At 55.5% G+C, this 21,717-nt stretch overlaps 1 protein-coding gene across 3 annotated transcripts in view; it reads right to left on the reverse strand.

Annotated features, from left to right (window-relative positions):
* Positions 1-7,119: 7,119 nt before the first annotated feature.
* NKAIN1 (sodium/potassium transporting ATPase interacting 1) overlaps positions 7,120-21,717 on the reverse strand; it is a 39,626-nt gene continuing 25,028 nt past the window's right edge. For 2 of the 3 annotated variants that reach the window (XM_069803380.1, XM_069803381.1), the window contains 6 exons: positions 19,002-19,139; positions 18,719-18,799; positions 16,312-16,509; positions 15,432-15,492; positions 12,431-12,512; positions 7,120-9,310 (listed from right to left, as the gene is read on the reverse strand). In XM_069803380.1, the coding sequence (XP_069659481.1) occupies positions 9,301-9,310; positions 12,431-12,512; positions 15,432-15,492; positions 16,312-16,509; positions 18,719-18,799; positions 19,002-19,139 (570 nt within the window). In that variant the 3' untranslated portion in view covers positions 7,120-9,300. Of the gene's footprint in view, positions 9,311-12,430; positions 15,493-16,311; positions 16,510-18,718; positions 18,800-19,001; positions 19,140-21,717 lie in introns of all 3 variants that reach the window. The other variant, XR_011328065.1, reaches the window with a different exon arrangement.

The following is a 21,717-nucleotide window of genomic DNA, read 5'->3' on the forward strand; positions in this document are numbered from 1 at the left end:
TTGCCAGCGAAACCTCCCAGCGTGGCTTGTTTTACACAGAGGGAAGCCTGGGATTTACTGGGGAGCCAGAAATGATGTTTCTCAAGTGGTGGCTAAACCCACCCCAGCAGAGACTTGCCTGAGCAGTGTTCGACTCTTATGTCCTCTGTGCACCGGAGCTTGCACGGTCATCACCACGCTTCCCAGCTGCAAGCTCCCAGCTCCTCACCAGTGCTCCTGGTTTTGTCTTCATTGCACAGATGGGAGATTCAGATATACCTGGCTTAGAAACTTAATTGCCCTCGGCATAATTTGGAGGCAGCGAGCCCATGCTTAGAAGAGCTGATTCACCCTCTGGACCTGCCCCTGCTCCTCCTGTGAGGCTGGAGGGAGCCGAGGGCACTGGAGCAGCACCCAATAGAGGTGCCTAACGTGGGTGACCCCAGGCTTCAGGGTGGTGGTGACCCCTTCCTCGGGGTGCCAGCTTGCAGACCAGGATTTTCCTGAGCAAAGCTGCAACAGGTGTCGGCAGGAGCCAAGCTTTGCACACACAGAGGGGCGATGCATTGCAGAGAGCTCGGAGACATCTAGTTTGGAGGGTCCTGAGCATTAGCTGCATGTTCGACCAACTCCAGGTGGTCATTTACCTGTTATTCCCTGTTCTTGCACCCATCTTGACTGTAATGGGTTGGATTTACTCCAGATCACACCCAGGCATGGTGCTCGTGGTGACAAAGGGAAGTGCATCCTTCTGCCAGCCCTGGAGCCACCAGCCCTGAGACCTTTCCCACACACTTTCCCTGCATGGGAGGTGATGCACAGTGGTTACAGCTGGTTGCATCTCCATTACCTTCACATGCAAAAACCCACCTTTCTGGCTGTGCAGCAGGACTGGGTTGGAGCCCAGAGGGGTCAAGGGGGTCTGCAGGGGGAGTTTGGGAAAGCAGCTCCACCGCGTGCATGGAGAAGGCCCTGGAGATGCAACCAAACTGCCTGGAGCAAGAGGCACCGGTGCCAGGAACAACACAGGGAGTCCCATGGCAACAGGGCAGGGAGACAAGTTCAGGGAATGGTGTAACAAGGCTGGCACCCGCCTTGCTTGCAGGAACAAAATGGAGATTTCCTGCCCGGCCAGCCGCCCATGCCAGCTCCCACCTTCCCCTGTGCCTGGATCCGTCCCCTGTCCTGCCTTCCATAGCACTGGGACTGGCGTGCTTCTGGCAGGAGTCCTGGCACCAAATCCCTTGCAAAATCCACCCTTATTGCCCCCACCGTGCCATGGCTTTCCCCTATGCATTTTTGGCTCCAGCGCTGGCTCCCAGACACACTCCGGCCCATCGTTGACCCCTTCTTGATGCTCTGGAGCTAAAAGCCAGCTGATCTGGAGCTGGGTCTTTTGCAGGACTGAAACATGATGTTCCAAAGGTATCTTAGCTGCTCTTCTGGGGAGTGATGGGGCCAGTGGTCCATATAGATATATATACTACATATGTATGTGCAGCATCTTTCAGGAGAAGCCAGCTCCCGGTGCAAGCCGGCAGTCTGCAGGGAACTCGTCACACACTTTAGTCTCTGCCCAGGATGAGCCATGTGTTGTGCATCCTGAGCCAAAAATTGTGCCTATGCCTGTGGATGCACTACGGCCGGCAGAGAAAGCCCAAGACTCCCACCAAGGCAGCCGTCGCATCCATCCAGCATTCATCTGGGTGAACACCTCTCCATGTATCACCTTCCAGCTGGCACCAGAGTTGATGGGAGCACTGAAAAGAGCATCTTTTTAGGGATGTGGGGCTGGGGATTTTGGCAGCTTCACACCCATACTGTGGCACAGGTCTGCTAGGCAGTGTGATGTCAGGTGGAGGGTGTTCCTTGGGGATGTCACTGCATCTTCCACCTGGCAGGGACCACTGGAGAAGCATTCATCCATGCTAAGGAATCAAAGGGGGAAAAATAAGGCCCAAGATATGTTTCTTAATCAATTTACCACCAAAAGCAAGCAGTGAGCTTCCCTCCAAGCATGAAAACATTGTTCCCATTTACCCACCGCATCCTACCGGCTTTGCTCCTGCTCCCACTCCCATTTCCCTGGAACCAGCTGTATATAACTCGGCACACCTAGGACTGCGGCAGCCGGATCTACAGATCTCCTTGAGTCCCTGAAAAGCGTCTCTATGCCTTTGTTTGAGGTTGTGAAAGCGGCTTTTTTACTCCTTAACATCTGTGACTCACTGGGGTCCTGCGGCTGCGGGAGGGAGCCGGCGTTTCTGTGCGGGGTAAATTAATCCTTTGTTGCTCCTCAGCCATTTCTTTCCTCGGGTTGGGATGGAAAAAAATCAACTCGTTTTTCTTCCTGCCCTTCCTGTTTACGGCGACACAGGGTTTCTTCACATGATAGCGGCAAGAGATGCTTGGACTCTATAATTACATCTCAGCCGCGGCCAGGCAGGGGACAGTGGCTGTAAGGAGGGACTGGTTTGGTCCAGGCTGTAAGGGGTTCAAAGTGAAGGCCCCCAAGCCCTCCCACGGCTGTGTGTAGTGGTGCAATGCCCACACTCACATGCTTTTTAAATTTGAGGTGCCCTGATAGTTTTTGGGCCAGTAAGAACATCACTGCTGGGGATGCTGTCCCTGTGTCCCGGCTTCAGACTAGGGTGGGAGAAGGATGGGCGATATCGCACGGCAGGGATGGCCAGGACCATTCGGGTGATCATTCATATCATTTTTATTTTGAAGAATTTCCTCTGCTGCTCTGAAAATAAGATTATGGCTATAAAACCAAAGTGATGGGAGTGATGTACCCGTCGTCTCTGGGGACCAGGGGGGAAGGCACCCGCTTGTGCACTGAGCATCAGCAAAGGATGCACCAGCTGCAAACCGGGAGGAGAAAGGAGTCAGGCTTTCCTGGGGAAGGTGGAAAGGCAGGAGGTGTTTTAACATCCATTTCCCAAGAGAGGTAAGTTATCTGAGAATGTAACATGCCCAAATAAGGGGGCAGATGCGGTGATGCTCCCAGCCAAGGCGTTGCCGTTCGCTCTCCCCATGAGTCATGCTGGAACGGGAATTAAAAGTCGGGTTATCGACTGTCTTTATCTCCTCCGACAGGTCCATGCCAGTGCCCAGCCTTGCCTGAGGACCCTGGATTGGGTGCGTGGCACCCAGTTCAGCTGGTTGCCAGCAGTGATAACCACTGCAGCAGTCGGGGTTTCCCAGGAGCCACGTGACAATGTCAGTACCGCTGGTGGGATATGACTCTGGCGTGGGAGACGCTGCTCGTGTTGCAGGGGAAAGGAGCTGTGACACCCCCAAAAAATCCACATGTTTGGTTTTTGGTGGCTGGTCCTGAGCTTACTTTGCCATTTCAAAATGATCCTGCTTGGACAATGAGGCTCTGAATTTGCAAATATAAATTTGGAGGAGAATGCCTGTGGGAAAAGGGGTGGAAAGGAAACAGGGAGAAGGGAAACATTGGGAAGCAGGTGGTTGGGTTTCCTCTATATCCTGAATTTTTCCTGTCTGTCTCCATATGGCGAGGGCCGGGACACTGTTGGCTTTGCCTTGGGGGGAGACACATGGACCATCCTCCGAATTTCCAGCCTGAAACCCAGGGGATTTATTACCTGCGACACAAATCTCAGCCCTCCCATCCTCCTGGGTTGTCCCACTGGCCACAAGCACTGAGCAAATGGCACAAAGCCGCCTCCAAAATGTGTTTTCCCAGCACTCAGGTTGGGATGATCTTTTAAACCGGTTTTTGCAGGCTGGCAATTTGGTTTAAAAAAGCTCCTCTATTATAAGACATTAAAATCTGAGTTGTTGTAACTCCTGAAATGCCCCAGTACAGTTTTATCTTTTGTCTATGGATGCAGTTTCACACTTTCCTTTTTACTTATTCACTTACTTTTTAAACGTATTTATTTACTTACTTATTTAATTTATTTACATATTAAATTATCTGTATTTTCTATAAACAAACAAATAAGTAAATAAGTTAATATATTTACTTATAAATAAATATGTTTAAAAAGTAAATAAAAGTTATTTAAAACTAACTATTTAAATTTAAAGCATATGACTCCAGGCTGGATCAGCAAAACCCATCACCTTCCTCGCCCAGGAGCTGGAGGAAGGATTTCTGGAGGAGACATGTTTCAGCACAGTCCTGAGCCCCAGTCTGCACCCCCGTGGTGCGTGGGGTGGCTTCAGCTGCACCCGAGAGCACCCACATCCCACATCCCAGCTGGGGATGCCCAGAAATAAGGTACTGCCCCCAGCCAGGATGCTTTTTTTGCTTTTAAAGCAGCTTTCCAAGTATTTTTCTTTCTTTTTCTGCACCGTGGGGATGTTTTGGAGCCGGGAAGCATCTCCCTCATGATGGCTGTGGGCGGATGACGGTGGCTGTGGCTTTTGGAGGGGGTGCTAGATATAACCTCATCCCAGTGCTGACGTGAGCCCAGAGCTGCGGGGAGCCATCGCCTTGGTCTGACTTAGGGTCATTTTAGTAACAGCAATAAAATCCCCCCCAGCAAAGCTCCTGGAGCCATCCTCTGTGTTTCCCAGTCCCACCAGTGCCACCTTCCCAGTGTGCCCAGATCCCTGCTGGAAGGCAGCTCACCTGCCATGCCATGGCAGCACCCGCACAAAAAACACCCAATGTGTTCTGGACCCGTTTCTGAATTAATTCCCATTGCAGTCATTATCCAGCCAACACGTGCATGTGATGGGGTTTTATTTCCCTCATCTGGGTGACATCTCAGCCCCACAACCACCTTTCACAGCGTCAGCCACCTCCAAAGGGACCCAATCCATGTCAGATAAAGGACAATGAATTTTATGACCACAAACACTGTGCAATAAACTGGAAGATGCTTCCACAACAATTAAGGATTTAATTGAAAAACACTTTAATAACCCTATTTCAACCTCCAATTTGGTGCTTACCTCCCCTGACCTTCCCCCTCTAAGGGTATGGGAGGCAGAACACAGGGCATGGTAAGGCCGAAGGCTGGAGCACTGTTACTGCCCGGAGGGTTTCCCGGCATGCCTGGGCAGGCTGCCAGAGCTGGGATGGGGCTGGGCAGCAGGAGGTTATTTTGCAAGAGGTAGATCGATGGGTGTGGGCAAGCAAAGAGGTTCCTCCTTCCTCCCCAGCTGGGGAGGAGGAGTGCAGCGGGATGCTCCAGCAGCATAGCTGTGGGATGCTCAGACAGCACAGCTGTGGATGCTCCATCAGCACAGCCATGGGATGCTCTGGCAGCATGGCTGCAGGATGCTCCAGTAGTGTGTCCATGGGATGCTCCAGCAGCGTGTCCATGGGATGCTCCAGCAGGACCGTGGGGATGCTGACCCACTTCTTCCCTGGTCCACAGCCATGGGGTCTGACTGGCCTCACTGTTGTCATAGAAACAGGCCTCTATCCCTGCTCACCCCCCCAAAAAAAATCCTCCCCCCTTCTACAAGGCATGAGATAGCTCTTGTTTGATCAGGCTTCACCCAAACACACATCATTACCCACAGAGGCAGTGGGTGCTGTCCCCACTCACCCCAGCAGGTGCACCCACACCGGGGGTCCTTTGGGTCCCTTCCCTGGGGACTCACTCGAGGCTGGGGGCTGCTCATCTTCCCCCACGCATGGGGAAACCCCAGTGCCCCAGCAGGGGCCACCGTCACCCCCACATCCACTGCTTTGAGGCAATATCTGCCTATCCCCGGGGTGCTGGGACACCCCACTGTCCCCGTGGCCAGGGCAAACCCTGTGGCTCCTCCATCCCTGGACATGCCCTTAAAATCCATAGATTTTACGTCTGGAAACCTGCTTTTAGTCTTTTTGATTACAGACTGGACTCAGGGGATGGGATCCCACAGCAGAGCTGAGCCAGTGGGACCTGTGGGTGACCTAGTGACATCTGCTCGGGGCCACTGACCCTGACCCAGGGACACCCAGGGCTGCTGGAGATGGCACTGCCATGCTCCAGCCTTTCCCCACGCCAGCTCCCGGCTAGGACAGGAGGACCCTTACGGGGAGGAAGGCTCACTTCTTGTGGGGATGGAGATTTGGGAACAAGTGGGAACAAGTCAACACAGGCATTGTGTCCCCAAAAAGCCTGTGACAAAAATGCCATGGGCAAGGAGTTGCTGAGCAGAAGCATCATGGGGAGCTCAGCCCAGGGGGAAAGGAGTATTCGGCTGCTCTGGTCCCTGATGTCACTGCAGACATCATATTTGCTGCCCTGGCCTCACCACATTTCCATTTTGATTTAAAAAATAAGATTTAATTCAATGTCATCACCCCCTTCCTTCTCCTGTTTAGCTGGAAAAGGCAGCAAAGGGGAGAAAACCCAAAAGCAGAGGATGGGAGCAGAAGGCGACCACCTCTCATTTGAAATCAATTAAAAAAAGAGTGAATGAAATGGCTTTGGGTACTTTGAATGAAACCACGTGTGAAGCAAGCATCATCCCGAAGGAGTGGCATTGAACGAAATTAAAATTGCTGCTTTGGTGATGGAAAATGTGAGTATTTGGGGGGAAAAGGAAACTTGTCCCATGGGGCTGCAGCAGTGACCTGGTGTCTCTCACTGCAGAATCCCTACCCTTGCTCCTGGTAGGGCTGGAAAACTTTATTTCAGGAGCTCAACCTGAAAAAACGTGGGTTCTTAATATTTTTCTTGGGGGTTTATTAATATGTCTTTGGGGGTTTGTTGGTATTTTTCTTAGGGGAAGGGAGGCTGCAGACCCTCTGGGCTGCCCCCATGCACAGGGATGGTACCCACACCCAGCCTGGAGGATGGTGCACAGGGATGGGATGCACCAGCCACTGATGCATCCCCCATCACACGATGGGTGATACCCGCACCCAGCCCAGAGGATCCTGCTTTTCTACATTTCTGCTTTTTTAAATTTTTTTTCAGTTATTTTGCTACCAGGGAGGAAATTGCCGGCGCAGGCAGTGAGGGAGGAGGCAGAATCTCACTGGGGCATCATTAAAAAGAAGTGCTGGGTTATAAGGTGATGCAGAGCCTGCGGGAGTGAGCTGGCAGCATTGGGGGGGGAGGGGGGGGCAAAAATATTTAAAAAACCACCACTTTTTAATCAATTCAACTGCACAAGGAAGGGAAATGCCCCAAAACCAGAACAGCCATCGGATGAAACTTTCCTTCGACTTTTATAATTACAGAATAGAAAAGAAATCCTTGGTTCACGTTACAAATACAGTCTTATATAAAAACAAGCCAATGGAAAAGAAAAAAAAAAAAGGTCGCGGAGCGCCGGTGCCTGGCTCCTGCAGAGCTCAGGAGGGAAGGAAATTCTTTTGAATGAGTTTTAAATGACAGCAAGTTTTTCTTTCTGCTTCCTGCTAGGTTTGAGAAGGGTTTTGAGCAGGTGGGTGTCTGCCCATCCCATCCCATCCCATCCCATCCCATCCCATCCCATCCCATCCCATCCCATCCCACGGCAGGTCAGCGAGAGCATCCTTGGTCCTGGAGAGGAAAATAAACCCTGGAGATGCTGCTGTCCCTGGGGCTGGGCAGCACTTGGGGATGGGGATGTGTTTCGGGGGACAGGGGGGATCTGTTGCCTGAAAAACACTATTTTCCTTGGAAAAAAGAGGGGGAAAGGGTGGAAAAATTATTGCCTGTAAAGTTCGCAGCTTGGCTGGAGGCAGTAGAGGGGCTGGCGGGGGGATGCAGCCTGTCCCCTGCCCAGGGTTTGGGCTCGGGCACCTTCGGTCGTTGGCACTTCACGGCTGCTTGTTAGGAAGGACAAAAAGAATCACTCCAGGGTGCAAAAAAAATCCCCAAAGAACCCCCAGGACTGGAGAAAAAACACCTGGGAGGCAAAATTCATGTGACCCCCCCCTGCTCCCAGATGCAAAGGGTGGGCTTGGGGACAGATCCAGGGATCCAGGAGAAACCGCATCCCACCTCCAGGAAAAGAAAGAGAACGAGGAGGCTGGGGGGAGCTGGGATGCTTCGTGAAACTACTTTTTTCCTTCCAGCTTCTTCTGAGGCTTTTAATTCCCAGCTCATCATCATTTTGCAAAGTGATCGCTGCCCAATAGACCTTGCACATTCCCCCCCAAAAAATAATCATTCCCCACATGCCGATGTCACCCCTCTTCTGCCGCTGAACATGATGGATGGATTTGCCACCAAGACCCCAAATGGATGGAGGGGCCGGGGGGGAGTCAGAGAGGCACCGAGCTGCCCCCCCCGCAGCCCTGGGCAAGGGGCCGGGGGGCACTGGAGCAGCCCCAAGGTGGGCAGAGCATTGCTGAAGGCACGATGTCAGCCTTGGGGGGGGCCCAGCGTGGGCTCACCGGGGGGGTCGTGCTCAGCCAGAATCTACTCAGGCACTTTAAATTAAAAAAAACCCAAAAAACAAAAACCCAACCCAATAATTAAAAATAAAACTAAAAACCTAACCCAAAACATTCACTAGATTCGTTAAAACAGCCGGAAAGGGGCTGTGTCGAAAGCAGCGTCAGTATTGCCAAATTTGAGCAAGACACCCCCCAAAATGTGGCAGGGATGGGGGGGCTTGCAGGGGGATTTTGGGGTGCTCTGTCCCTCCCCCACATCCCCAGGTTTTGGGGGGGGGGTCGAGGCAAGATGCTGATGGCTGGATCCAGCTCCTCAGGGTGAAGGGAGCGTCCAGGACTGAGCCCCTTCGACGCTGTTTCATCCAACCAGGGGGGCTGGAAAATTCCGTTTGGGAGCAAAACCCCCATTTTTGGGGCCAGCCCAACTCCCAAACCCAGCGTTTCAGGAAATTGTCCCAACCCCGCAGAGGACGAAGCTGCTCTTTGTGCCCCACTGTCCCCAAAGCTGTGTTTATCCCTCACCCCTGGTCCTAGTTTGCTCCAAACCAGCTGGTTTTTGCCCCAATCCCACTCTGGGCCCCCCTCCTGCCCGGCACGCCGGGAAGGGCCCCGCTGCTCCAAGGAAAAACCAGGCTGGGAGAAACAGAAGAAAACGGTGTCCAGTGAGCAATGCCACCTCCCCGCATGTCCCCATCCTGGGGAGGCTGTGGGAGCCCGAGGGGGTGGCACGGCTTGGGGGGGTCCCCCCGTATCCAGCCCCCCCCCGATCCTGCTGTGGGTGGGTGGTTTGGGCTCGGAGGCATCCAGGGTGGGATGGACGTGAAGCTCCCGGCTCTGTTTTTGGGGGTCTTGTGGAGGTGCGGGGGGGCAGGAGGGGACCGGGCGGCTCGGCGTTTTGTCCCCCCCTCGCTGGGGTCGTCGGGTGTGGGACAGTTTGCTCTAGGGGGGTCCTGTCGCCTCTGGCTCCCACGCCGGGCCGGGGCCGGATCCAGGGCAGGAGGACGTTACCCGGATCTGGGGAGAGAAGGGGAGAGGAGGTGTTAGGGGTGAGACCGGAGTCCGAGCAGGTCGTCCCCACCACGTGTCCCCATGTGGGGACAAGGAGCCACGGCCAGCTGCCCGTCCCGGGGGACAGGGACCTGCTGGGGTGAACCAGGGTGGCTCTCACATGGCCATCACCCTTGTTTCAACCCCCCAAAAATGTAAGAGAGCAACTGGGGCCAGGCTGGGAAGCCCCCACTGGTTGATGTCCCCCCTCTGCGGTGACACAGGGACTGCCACCGGGGCTGCCCCACTCACCCATCCCCGACTGCTTGCGGGCACCGAGGGGACACAGAGGGGTCACGGAGGGGTCCAGGACCCTGCTGCCCATGGCTCCGGCACGCTGCCAGCCCTCTCTCCCAGCAGGACACCTTTTGGCAGCGGCTGGTGGGTGCTGGGGCCTGGGGGACGCTGCACACGCCTGCAGACCGGCTGCTCCCTGTGCACGTGTGCAGGCATGTGCATGTGTGCGCATGTGTGCACGAGCATGCGCAGCTGCGTGCAGGCATATGCATGTGCCTGCAGGTGTGTGCGGGTGCGTGCAGGTGGGCGCACAAGCGTGTGCAGGCATGTGAGAGTGTGTCTGCACACGAGTGTGTGCGCAGGCAGGTCTGTGCGTGCACATGTGTGCATGCACGGGCATTGCTGAGCATCTCCCTATGTACACCTGCACGTCTAAAATGCGTGGGGAAAGCCAGTGCTGTGGGAAGCCGGATCCTGGCGCACACCCACGGCCCTGGCTGCACCTGCAGACCCCACTCCCGCACACCCCTGTCACAACTGCCCAGGTCTCAGCTACCTGCTCCCAACCTGCATTTCCCCCCTTCCCGATGCCCTACTGGAGGTGAGAGCTCCCGGCCTGGCAGGGGGACACGACGTGGGTGAGGACCCAGTGCCACCCTGGATGGGCAGGAGGGACCCAGGGGGACAAGAAGCGGGTGCTGGCATAGTACGTCCTCCTCCTTCCGCTGGGTGGAAACCCTCCCCCGCGCCCGACGTTAATCCAATTATAGCTAATTGGTAACTGCAGAATAAGCTTTAATTTCTCAGGCTAGGACAGCAGCCACGCTCTGTCCTGCCCGGCTCTCCCCTGGGGATACAAGTGGCCGGATCCACTCCACTGAGCCTGGACAGCACCTTGTACATCTTTTCACCAGTGATGGGTGGCAGCTAGACCCCCCGGTGTCCCCCTCTCCGAGATGGGGTTACTGCTGTCCCAGGACCCCGTTGGGTCCCCCCGGCTGTCATCGTGCCACCGCAGAACCCAGCATCTCCCACCTCGGGGTCCATGAGCCTGACCTACTGCCGCTGTCAGGGTGATCGAGGTGCCTTGATATAAATTATAGCTGCATTAATTAGGTGGTGGGTTATTAATGAGCTGCTGGGGTAGGATGGAGGAGGCTGCGGGCAGGGGGGAGCTGGCAGCGCGGTGGCAGGGTCCCGGTTGTGACCCCCCTCCCAGGCCCTGCCTGCAGAAAGGCCACAAGGATGTGGGCAGCCGGAGTGAGCTTGATTAATTAGGAAGCAATCTAATTACAAGGAACACTGCCCAAGCCAGCCTTGCAGGCAGGGTGAGAGCCGGCAGCCCCCAGCACACGCTGCCCACGAAGGGCTTTGGGACTTGCCCACGGGGTTGTCACAGGCAGGGAGCGAGGCCAGAGGCTGGATCTGTGCCGGTAAGCCAGGCAGCACCATCCCCAGCATCACCTCGGGATGGGATGCTCTGGTACCCGGGTGGCTTCACAAAATCCAGCCCTCAGCCATGCAGCTCCAACGCCCCCATCACCCCAAAACAAGTCCTGGGCAGCCAGGGGAGCCCTGGAGGGGGGCTGGGTTTTGCAGAGGATACAGGGCTGGGTTACACATCTCCCAGAAAGGGAGGAGAGGGATTTCCCCAGCACCTCTGAACCCCGCTGAGGTCTCCCCATCCTGGTATCTCAGTGCCGAGTTTCTCTGCCATCAGCTTTTGGGTCCCCTGTATATCTAAAACTGACATTCCCCCCACCTAAAATTGATATTCCTGCCGATATCCCCAAATGTTGCAGCTCTCAGCACTCATCCTGCAGCCATCGGGGAACTCTGGGTCCACAGCAGCCCCTGGCAGCCCCCCAATTTCCCCCGTGCTGCTGGAGGCTGCAGGCAGGAGAGGGTCAGGCAGGGCTCCCCCCGGTCCCCACCTTCCCCATTGCCCGTCTTTGCCACGGTGGCTTTGCACCTACTCACCAAGGCAGGTCTGAAAGGGTTCCCTGGGGGACACCATCCATGGGACATGTCCCATCCATGGGACAACGTTCTCCTGGGTTCCCCCAAGGGTGGGCAGCTGGCTGGGGGAGGGCAGGACACCCACATCCATCCCCAGGATGTGGGTGCTGGCACTGCTCCCACCCCAGGGTGACACTGTGGTGAAACGCCAGTGCCACCACCCATGTACCCAACCTGGGAAACTCCCATCCCGCCATGCTCTGCTCACACCCGGAGGGCTGGGGGGCCCCTGCCCCCCCCCCCAGCTCAATGCAAGGGGGCACAGCACCCATGGGTGCTCACCTGCACCCATGCACTGGGGCAGGCACACAAGAGACTGTCTGTGCCCAAACACCCAGGGAGGGCCGAGCAATATCACAAATGCATTTGTTCCACCGCAGCCCCCTCTTTGCATCTCTAATTGCATGGCGTGCCCTTGAATTTGCATAGAAGGCTTAAAATATAATTAATTTTTGGCACCCGGCAAAGCCCGCACGAGGCTAATCCCTTTAGATTTTGCAGCCTTATCTCATTTGAGCGTTTATCTAGTTAAGCTTAATGGGTAAGGGAGAGGAAAAAAAAGTCAGCTGCACTTATCTGAAGAGCTGCTGCTCCCCCTGGGCAGCCCCAGCATGTTGAGTCTCAGCAAACAAAAAGCAGTGAAAAGCAAAACAAGGGCACGATCGCCCCTAAAACCGCCCAGCCCCAACAGAGCCTCTGGGCTTTATATTGAGGCCGAGCGGACTCACAGACCCAAATCTTTTGGGTTATGATGGTGCAATGAGGCACCTTGGAGGGGCTCCTGCATCCCTGAGCACCCCCAAGGCTTTCCCCGGCCTGGCGCCAACTCACGTGTAGAGCGGCTGTAGCTGTAGGTGTGATGTCTTCTGTGGCGCCTGGTAGCCGTAGGAGTCAAACCCGCCGATGAAGTCGACTGGGGAGAGGGGGGAGAGCAGCAAGGTGAGCTGGGGAGAGCAGTGGGGCAATTGCCCTGCCTCCCCCCACCCCGATGGCACCCATGGGTCATGCAGCATCCCGGGTTGCAGCAGCATCTTGGAGAGGTGCAGCATCCCAAGTTGCCACAGCATCCCAGGGAAGTGCAGCATCACAGTTTGCAGCTTCATCCCAGGGAAGCATAGCATCCCAGGTCACCACAGCAACCCAGGCAAGTGCAGCATCCCAGGGAAATGCAACATCTCAGTATGCAATAGCATCCTGGGTCACCACAGCATCCTGGTCACCACAGCATCCTGGGGACATGCAGCATCCCAGGTCCCAGCAGCATCCCAGGAAAGTGCAGCATCCCAGGGAAGTTCAGTATCCTAAGCTGCTGCACCATTCCAGGATACCACAACATCCTGGGTCATCGCAGCATCCCAGGTCACCACAGCATCTTGGGGAAGAGCTGAATCCCGGGTCATGGCAGCATCTGGGGTCATAGCAGCATCCCAGGGAAATGCAGCATCCCAGGGAGGCACAGCATCCTGGGTCACCGCAGCATCCCAGGTCACAGCAGCATCCTGGAGCGCTGCAACATCCCAGGTCATGGCAGCATCCCAGGTCATGGCAGCATCCCAGGTAGCAGCAGCATCCCAGGAAAGTGCCAGCGAGAAACCAAGGAAAGGAGCCGGACCAACTTGCAGAGATCCCTGTGGCTTTCTTGTCACCACCACAACAGCCCTTGCCTTCAGGCTGGACAAAGTGGGTAAAATTATCCCATCATTGTCTCCAGAGTGGGCATTTAAGGAGAATTATGGGGGAATTACATCTCATTTAAAGCCTGTCATTTAGCGGAATTGCAGACACCAATATATCAGTTTTCACAGCTGTGATTTCCAGGCCAGCAGTTCATCCTCTCCGGCCAGCAGAGCCCATCACCCACCCAACGAGCCCCCGGGGCATTCGCCAGAGGGATCGTGGCGGCAGACCCCAGCCCTTCACCTCGGCTCGATGCAGTGGGAGCGATGGGTGGCTGAGGGTGCCCCAACTTCTTCCATGATCATCCTATGTGCCCCCAGCCCTGAACCCTCCCATGGGCACAACCAGCAGCTGCTCAGCCAGCCCAGGAACAGGCAACATGCACGGCCGGGCTGGGGTATCCAAGCTGTTACAGGTGCTATGTCACAACCCATCTCCCCAGAACCAATCTATTAATCCCCACGGAGCCGTGATCTGGGTGGGTTTGCACACAGGTGTCCAAGAAAGAGCAGCGAGCTCGAGGGGGGAGCCCAGTTCTCCCAGGATATTTATCTTCCCGACTTAATATTCAGCCAGCTCTCAATTTTGACGCCATCCATCCATTTCCAAATCTAATAAGATATTCCATTAAAAAAGATGCATTTGAATCTTGGGATCCAGCAGCATTAATATTAAAAGTGTATTGAATGCGAGAGTTTGTTTGAATGCAAACGCGCTTCAAAGCCGGCAGCGGTAGATAAACCCTTTTGCCAGCTCCCCGGGTATAGAAACAAGTTATTACCGCAGGCAGTGTCCAATTTCACACGGAGATTTTCCTTTTCCGCTACACCAGTTCCCAGTGGCAGAGAGGGGAAAACATGGGGATGCTGAACCTGGGCATCTCCCGGGCTGGGCTGGGCCCATTTCTGGGTCGATGGCACCGGCACCGATGCTGATCCCGATGCTGCGCCCAATGCTGAGCGCATCTGGGTGGCTTTTGCCGTGCTGGCGGTTGCGGCACATCCCTGCCTGTGGTCGGCTGCTGGGAGCTGCCAGCTGGTGCGAATTAATTAATGGCAGATGAGCATTTAATGCGGTTGGATGGCTACAGCCTTAACCACCTGGTTAATTGGGGCTGGGGTGCTCAGCGCTTCCGGAGGGGTGTTTGCAGGGATCGTTGTCAGATCGGAAAGCACAATATAGATTGTATAAACATTAGCCTGTAACTTTGCTTAAATTGCTGGGTTTCCCCCTGCTTTGGGGTGAAAAACCTCGAGGTGGAGAGGAGGGCTCTACCACCCCACTGCCTGTGGGGATGCTGGCCGGGGGGACATAATATTTCCCATTTCATTGTCCCCAAGCCCCAGGTGGCTGTCGAAAGGAGGAGGCAGGTGACGGCTGGTTCCGGGGGCCGTGAGCAGGGAGGACGGCTCCTCTCCTGCAGCCCCCATGGGGCTGGATCCACACCAGGAGGAGCATTCGCCATGAATTTATCAGGGCTTAGAAGGGGCTCTTTACAGCAAGGGCAATTCTCCCCACTGCCACACCGGACCAGGGACCTGGGGGGAGATGTTCTGTCCCGGAGGAGACGCTCTGAATTTGGATCAGTGGGGAGCAGCAAGAGCGATGCCGGCCCCAAATCCGCCCCTGCGCAGCCACGCACGGGGATGAACATCCCGGCTTCAACAGGAGCTGGACTCAGTGCCGCAATGCTGGTGCGGAGACCAGCGACCGGGGACCATCTCAGCCTCGTCATGGGCTGGTGTGGGGACAAAGCCTGACCCTACACGTTGCATGAAACTGTCCCGTTCCTGCACCCAAAAGTCGTGAGTGCTGCAATCCTGTAGGAGATGCAGCAGCTCAGGGCTCAGTGTCCCCGTCCCCCTCCTCTCCCAGCCCTGGCCAGGGTGCAGCACCCTCGCTGAGGCTGGGAGGGGGCGACTGCTGGTGGCATGGTGTGGCACATCACACCCCAGCACATTTGCCTCATTGGGGATGGAAAAATGGGAAAAAACCCAACTAAAGGGATCTCTTCACCTGCCTGCAACCCAGGCATCGCTCCCCCATCACCAGCCGGGAGCTGCCACCTTGGCAAGGTGCTGGCCGGCATCAGCCGAGGCCCTTTTGCAGTGCTGTGGTTCTCCCCTCCCCGTGACTGAGAGCAAGAAGCACTTACAGCTGTCTTCTTCCTCCAGGAACACTTTGCTGACATAGCAGGCGTAGACAAAGCCAAAGAGCTGCGAAACAAAAGTGAGCAGAGACAAGTCGGTTATGGGGGTGATGGATGCCACGACCAGCAGGGTACTGGTGGGGGGATGGAGGTGGGTGCTGTGAGGTGGATGCCTGGGAGCATCCTGTGGGAACCCCGGGCAGGATCAGGGCTGCCATGGTGCTGGAGCCCATCTCCGGTGGGTCCGGGTGCTGATTTGGGATGTAGTGAGGTCGGATGGTTTCAGCTGCACCGGGGCGACAAGGGTGGTGGCCCTAGGGGGAACGGGCTGGCATCGCACTGGGATAGCAGTGCAGAGGGTGCTGAGCCCCACCTAGCACTGGGTACCCCTTTGGTGGGTGCATGGTAGCTGCTCTGGACCCCAATTCCCTTTAAACCTTTATTTTCTTACAGCCCCCCAAGGCTCCCCAGGAGCTTTGCATCCAGGTGTGTCCCCTTCCCAATGGGGTGAGACAGCCACTGGGAAGCAGGGGCTCTCCCTTTCCAGTGTGCAGCACATCCCACCAGCTCACACTCCAGCAACGTTGCTCCTGCACGCCTTACACCGAAACCCCCCTGATTCCTGCAGCATCCAGCCCACAGCCTGCCAGGTTTTGGGGTGGGCAGCACCCCCGGGGTGCTAGCATGGGCTCCATCTGCTCCTCTCTTCCCAGCTCTGAGCCAACGCCACCCTTGATGCTATAAATGGGCACTGATGCGTGATGGCACGGTGGGACATCTCCAGTTGGACCACGACGGTTCTGCCTGTCCCGGTCCCTGCCATCATCCCCCCTCTCTTGCTTCACAATTCGGGGTGAGGAGGGAAGATGCCAGCAGCTGCCCTTACCGCCAGGAATATCTGCGTGGCACTGCTCACTACCTCGATGTACTGGTAGTCAAGCAGGCAGCCGCTGACGGTGATGACGTGATGGTCCTCAGGTGCCAGGTTGGAGTTCATCACCGGCGTCACCAGGCAGCCCGGCCCGTTCTCCATCCACCATGAGCGGTGCAGTGAGGTATTGAAGGTCATGATGAAGTCTCGGTCCTGCGGGAGGGGAGCAGAGGAGGAGGCACAGACTGTGGAACTGAGGTTCTTTGCAGAGGAGGTGGCCAGAAAATGGGCTTTTCCAGCCCAAGGAAGCTCCATGAGCATTGCACCCACCCAGACCATGTCAATGCAGTGTGGCCAACAAACCCCTGCATCTCCCTAACCCACAGCCAGTGTCCCGGAGGTTTGTGGCTTCCTCCCACACTGGCATCATGGACCATTTGGTCAAGCAGCACCCAGGTGCGCCATGATGTCCAGGTGCCCTCATGGATGTCACGGAGCGGTCACCAGCGTGGCAGCTTGGCCTTGAGGTGGGGAAGCAGCCACTTGTGATGCTGCCAACTGCATCGAGCCATCTGCAAGATGGGACCACAGGATCACCCCGCCAGCATGGTCCAGGGATGCAGGGCAATCCCCTCTGCTTCCCCTGGGGTTTTGGGGTGCCATCCCCCAACCGCATCCACACGGAGCCTTGCAGGGGCCTTGCTCACAGACGTCCCCTCCTTGTAAGCCCATTACCAGGCTTTGGGGCTCTCCCTGTTTCATCTCCAGCAGCTCTGAGGTGGCAGCAGCCTCCCCGCTGCAAGGCACGGCTGTGGGCTCTCACCAGGGTCAGATAAGACGCAGGGCTAATCCCCCAGCCCCTGCCTGTGCCCTCCCCATAGCAGGCTCGAGTGAGATCAAGCTCCTGGGCTCAATCCCAGGGTGCACCATGGCATGTTCGATGCCAATGCCTGTGGACCGTGGATCCGGCAGGGAGATGGGGACTGCATGGGTTGGGATGCAGCCCCAGCGCAGGGCTCCTGCAGGCAGCAGCAGCATGACTGGGTGAGCACCCACCCCATGGAAGGTCCTCCTGGCACAGCTGAGTGAGCACCCACCCCATAGAGGATCCTCCCAGACCATCTCTGCACCACCAGCTCTTGGGTCTGCAGGGGGCTGGGAAACCCGTTGAGCATTCTTTGTAGGAAATCAACAATCTGGGATCAAAAGATATTTGCTGGTGAGAGTGGAAAAAATAGAAAGTGGGTTTTGGTTTCTAAAGCCAAAGGATGTGGGTTTGGATGCTGGGAAGCACAAAGAGGGGGTGTTCTGGCATTGCAGCATTTCTGAGAGATTGGGGATTTCCACCGAAAACACTCAGTGGGAGTGAATCCTCCCCTCTTGCATCCTTCGTGCCTGCTGCACGTATCCAGCATTTCAGCTTTTTAGAAAAGCCTCAAATGACCTGTCGCAACATGGGAAGATGGTTTCATCCATCAAGCCCCCCAAGAAGCCCTTTTCCCAGCTGTGGGCAGCCACAGAGTGAGCAGAAGCCTGTTTCCCCAAGCCCTCTGTGATGCCCTGAGCTCCTCAGAGCTGGGAGCGGGATGCCAGAGTGGGGCACATCCTCAGCACGGGTACCCCAAACACGGGCTGAGGATGCTCAAACCATCTAGCGATGCATCATCACTACATTAAGTTTTGCTCTTTTTCGTGTAAGAGCTACAATTTAATAGCCCAGCATGGGGCAGAGAGACATGGAGAGGCACAGCCCTGCTCACATCCTCACTCCCATCGCCACCGGGTGACTTTTCAAAGCCATTAACGATGTCCAGCTGCTCTCCTGATGCTGCTGGGTGCTCCGGGGCTGAGGAGCATTTGCAGAGCCCCAGAAGACCCAGGAAAATTGGGAATCTGCAGGAGGGGGGGTCTCCTCCTCCCCACCCCGCTGCCTTGCCCATCCCTGCCTGCACCACGAGCCGAGCCGCCGGAGACCCTGCCCCAAACTTTCCTGTCATTGCTTGTCCCCAGTCCCTGTGTCCTTTCTCCGCTTTCTCTCCTCACTGCCACATTAGGGAACGGCACCGTCCAATTTCTGCACCCCATAAACCCCAGCAGTGCTGAGGGCATGCTGGTGATTAACGAGCGTCCTGCAATTCCCGACTCATCAGCCTCATTAATTTTGCACTCCCGCTACAAAGCCTCCCCCCCACCACCTTGGCCTGAACCATCCGTCTGTCCGTCCCACCGTCCCAGGTGGGTGCTCTGCTGCCAGGGTGGGAGCACCCACAGGCTCTGGGTCCCTTTTGAGGGGCAGAGCTGTGGAGCAGGGGAAGGAGGAGGAAGGACAGCAGGAAGGATGGGAAGACAGAGAGGGAAGGAGGATGGAGGGATGAAGAGAAGGAGGATGGAGGGAGGAAGAGGAGGCAGGTGGGGACATTACCTGCGACAAACGTCCGACCTCCAGGTAGAAGCAGATGATGAAGGCGTTCCAGCCGACCCACAGCACCAGCCACACCGCGTACTGCCGAGAAGAGAGCCGGTCAGGGCATGCCATTCCAAACGGACATCCCCCGGTCCATCTCCCCTCCACCCTGCTCACTGGATCCCACCGGATCCACAGGGATTTGGGTTTGGATATGGGAGGGGACCTGGGGCTGAGCCATCCCCGGGGGGTGACGATGCTGCACCTGGGCATGGGGACCAGCATCTGCGGTGGTACCTACCATCATGAGGTATTTGGATCTGTACTGGATGGTCCCAAAAATACCCAAAATAACGGCCATGATGTGTAAAAAATTAGCCAGGATGGGTGCCCACTGGTAGCCCAGGAAATCAAAGATCTGCCTCTCCAGTGCCGCTACCTGCAACAGAGCAAAGGAGGGGTTGTAGGTATTAAAGCAGGGCATCGGTCACCGCAGCAGCTCCTGGGATGCTAAAGGCAAAGAGCAGCTGGTAATTAATGGGAAATCCCATGGATAATTAGTTGCGATAGGCTGAAATGTCTGCGTGATGAATCGGCCGGTGGTGGGCAAATGCATGGTGGCAAGCAAGGGGTTATTAGGAATATCTGGAACTGAGAAGGGGAAAGCAAGGAGACGTCAGCTTGTCGTCCTGCCAGCACCCTCTGTGCCTCAGTTTCCCCACTGCTCAGGTCTCGGGCACTGCTGAAAATCACCCTTCAGGATGGGTTTATCCCTGAGCTCAGCTTGTCCAGGGGAAAATCTGCTCAGGTCGTGCACCGGGTCCTGGTATTTTGCAAGTGATTTTTCTGCCTATCCTCACCAGCTCATCGTGTGCCTTCCCATTTAACACCATTGAGTTTTGATTGCCATTATTGTTTGTAATCCATAAATAAGGACGTGACACAGCTTAATAAATCGCACGGCATGCAAAATTAGGGACAGTAGCTCATGTGGTCTGCCTGTTATCCCAGTGCTTATTTATGGCTCTATTTGCTACCAGCTCGGGGTCTATTACTCTTAATTACAGGATTAGCTTAAAGAAAGGTGGTAGCAAAGGTGAGGTGGGAGTGCTGGAGCATCTGCCGATGGTTTTAAGTTAAAAAATGGAGATTTGATGAGGCTGTGTTTTTTCAGGGAACTTTCAGAGAACTTCAGGGTGCATCAGATGCCACAATCCCCAAGGGCGCGGGGACAGGGCTGCAGCGAGCTGTGTCTCCAGCAGACTTGCAAACCAAAAAACCTCTTTATATTTATCTTTTTGACAGCCCAGCCCTGTCTCATTGTTCTTTGAGATGCCCCAGATTCACCCCAGATAAACGCTGAGAGCTCTGGGGTCCCGAGTCCTCCCCGCAGCACCGTGCCTCAGTTTCCCCTCCCAGTGCAATGCCTCTCATCCTGGCAGAGAAGAGTTTATCCTGAAAAGTGCAGGAGAAAATGGGCTTTACATCCCCCCACCATTCACCGGCAGCTTCCCCCGGTGATCTGGATTTAGGGGAGCTCCATCCTGGTGCTCCCTGAAACTCCCATGGGGGTTATGGCCACTGGGCTGCCCCAGGGCCCCGCAGCATCCCTGCCCATCCAGCCCGACTTAATGTGTCCTAATTACAGGGGGAAATAAATGAGGTGGCAAAAGTCCTTCCCTAAGTGTTTTGTGACGATGAGCCACGGCTAACGCATCTGTGTGTGCAACTGCCAGCTGTGCCTCAGTTTCCCCATCCATAAAGCATCACGCATTCATTGAATTGGCTTAGCAAGGGCTCTAATTAATGCCTATTTTAGCCCAGCTCCATTCTGCCAGCAGGTGGAAAGCCAAAGGCAGAGCTGAGGTCCATGATATCCCATTTCCTACCCTACCCTGGGCTAGGATCTGCTGGATCCATGCTGGCAGGACCCCGGTTTCAATTAAAGGTGATGCAAAGGCATGGAGCAGCTGAGCCTGGGCAGCCCCTGGATCCACAGGGCCAGGACCAAGGCTGTTTGCATTGAGGCTTAATTCACTTCCACGCTATTTAAACTCTCTAAGGAAACGGCCTTTGGAAATACTTACAACCAGGTCGTAAATCTTTTAAATTGAGGAATGTAAATAATAAATGATACAAGGAGCACGGTGCTCGGCATTTTATAGCCATCCATCGATCTGGTGACTGTTGACAGAGCTGCTTAGCAGGAACTAGATGTGAAGGCTGTGAGTTTTGGGTACCGGTGAGTCTCCAAGCCAAGGGATGGGGCTGGGAAGAGCCTCTCAGAGCATCCCATGGAGCCGGAGCGATGCGCTTTCACCCTCATGGCTCCTTAATTCCAGCCCATCGAGCCAGGACAGGCTGAAGGAGATGGAGTTGGGAAGAGCCTGGTTGAATTGAATCCTTCTTCATTCCAATGAGAGGCAAAATTAGTGGCAAACAACACAGTCTCCCCACAGAAGAGCAAGGGCTGCTAACTGCGCCGAAAAATGTTGTCAGAGCTGCCTGGCAGGTAAAATGCTGCTTTGTGTGTGCTGTTATTTAAGCATATTCCCTCCACCTGAAAAGCAAATCTTGGTTTTTTAGCCTTGTCAGATCCTGCTTAAAGTTAAGGAAAATACAGAGACACAGCACAAAACGTGGTGAGTCTGCGGCTGCAGCTCCCCTGGCTTTTGCTGACTGCAAAGCGCCAAGGGCATCTCAAGGGCAGCTCAGCAGCCTTACGCCCAGTTTCATGAGTGGGGAAACTGAGGCACAGCCATGCTCCAGGGGAAGTGGGGGGCACAGATTTGGAAATCCTCGCACGGGTCACTGTGGGGCTGAATGAGCACCGTCTTCAGCTCAGACCGATGCTCCTGGCTTGCTCTAAGCACTTCTCACGGCTCGCTCACTGCAGACCCCAGGCTGCTCCAGCACCTGGAGCATCCTCCCCTGATCCTTTGGGGGTGAGATGTCCCCCGGCAGCAAACTTCAAGACAGCCGGCTTTTCATGCAGCCACCCCCAGCTGTTCGTCAAC

Source organism: Haliaeetus albicilla, chromosome 16 (assembly GCF_947461875.1).
Source record: "Haliaeetus albicilla chromosome 16, bHalAlb1.1, whole genome shotgun sequence".
In the NCBI taxonomy this organism is placed as follows: Eukaryota; Metazoa; Chordata; class Aves; order Accipitriformes; family Accipitridae; genus Haliaeetus; species Haliaeetus albicilla.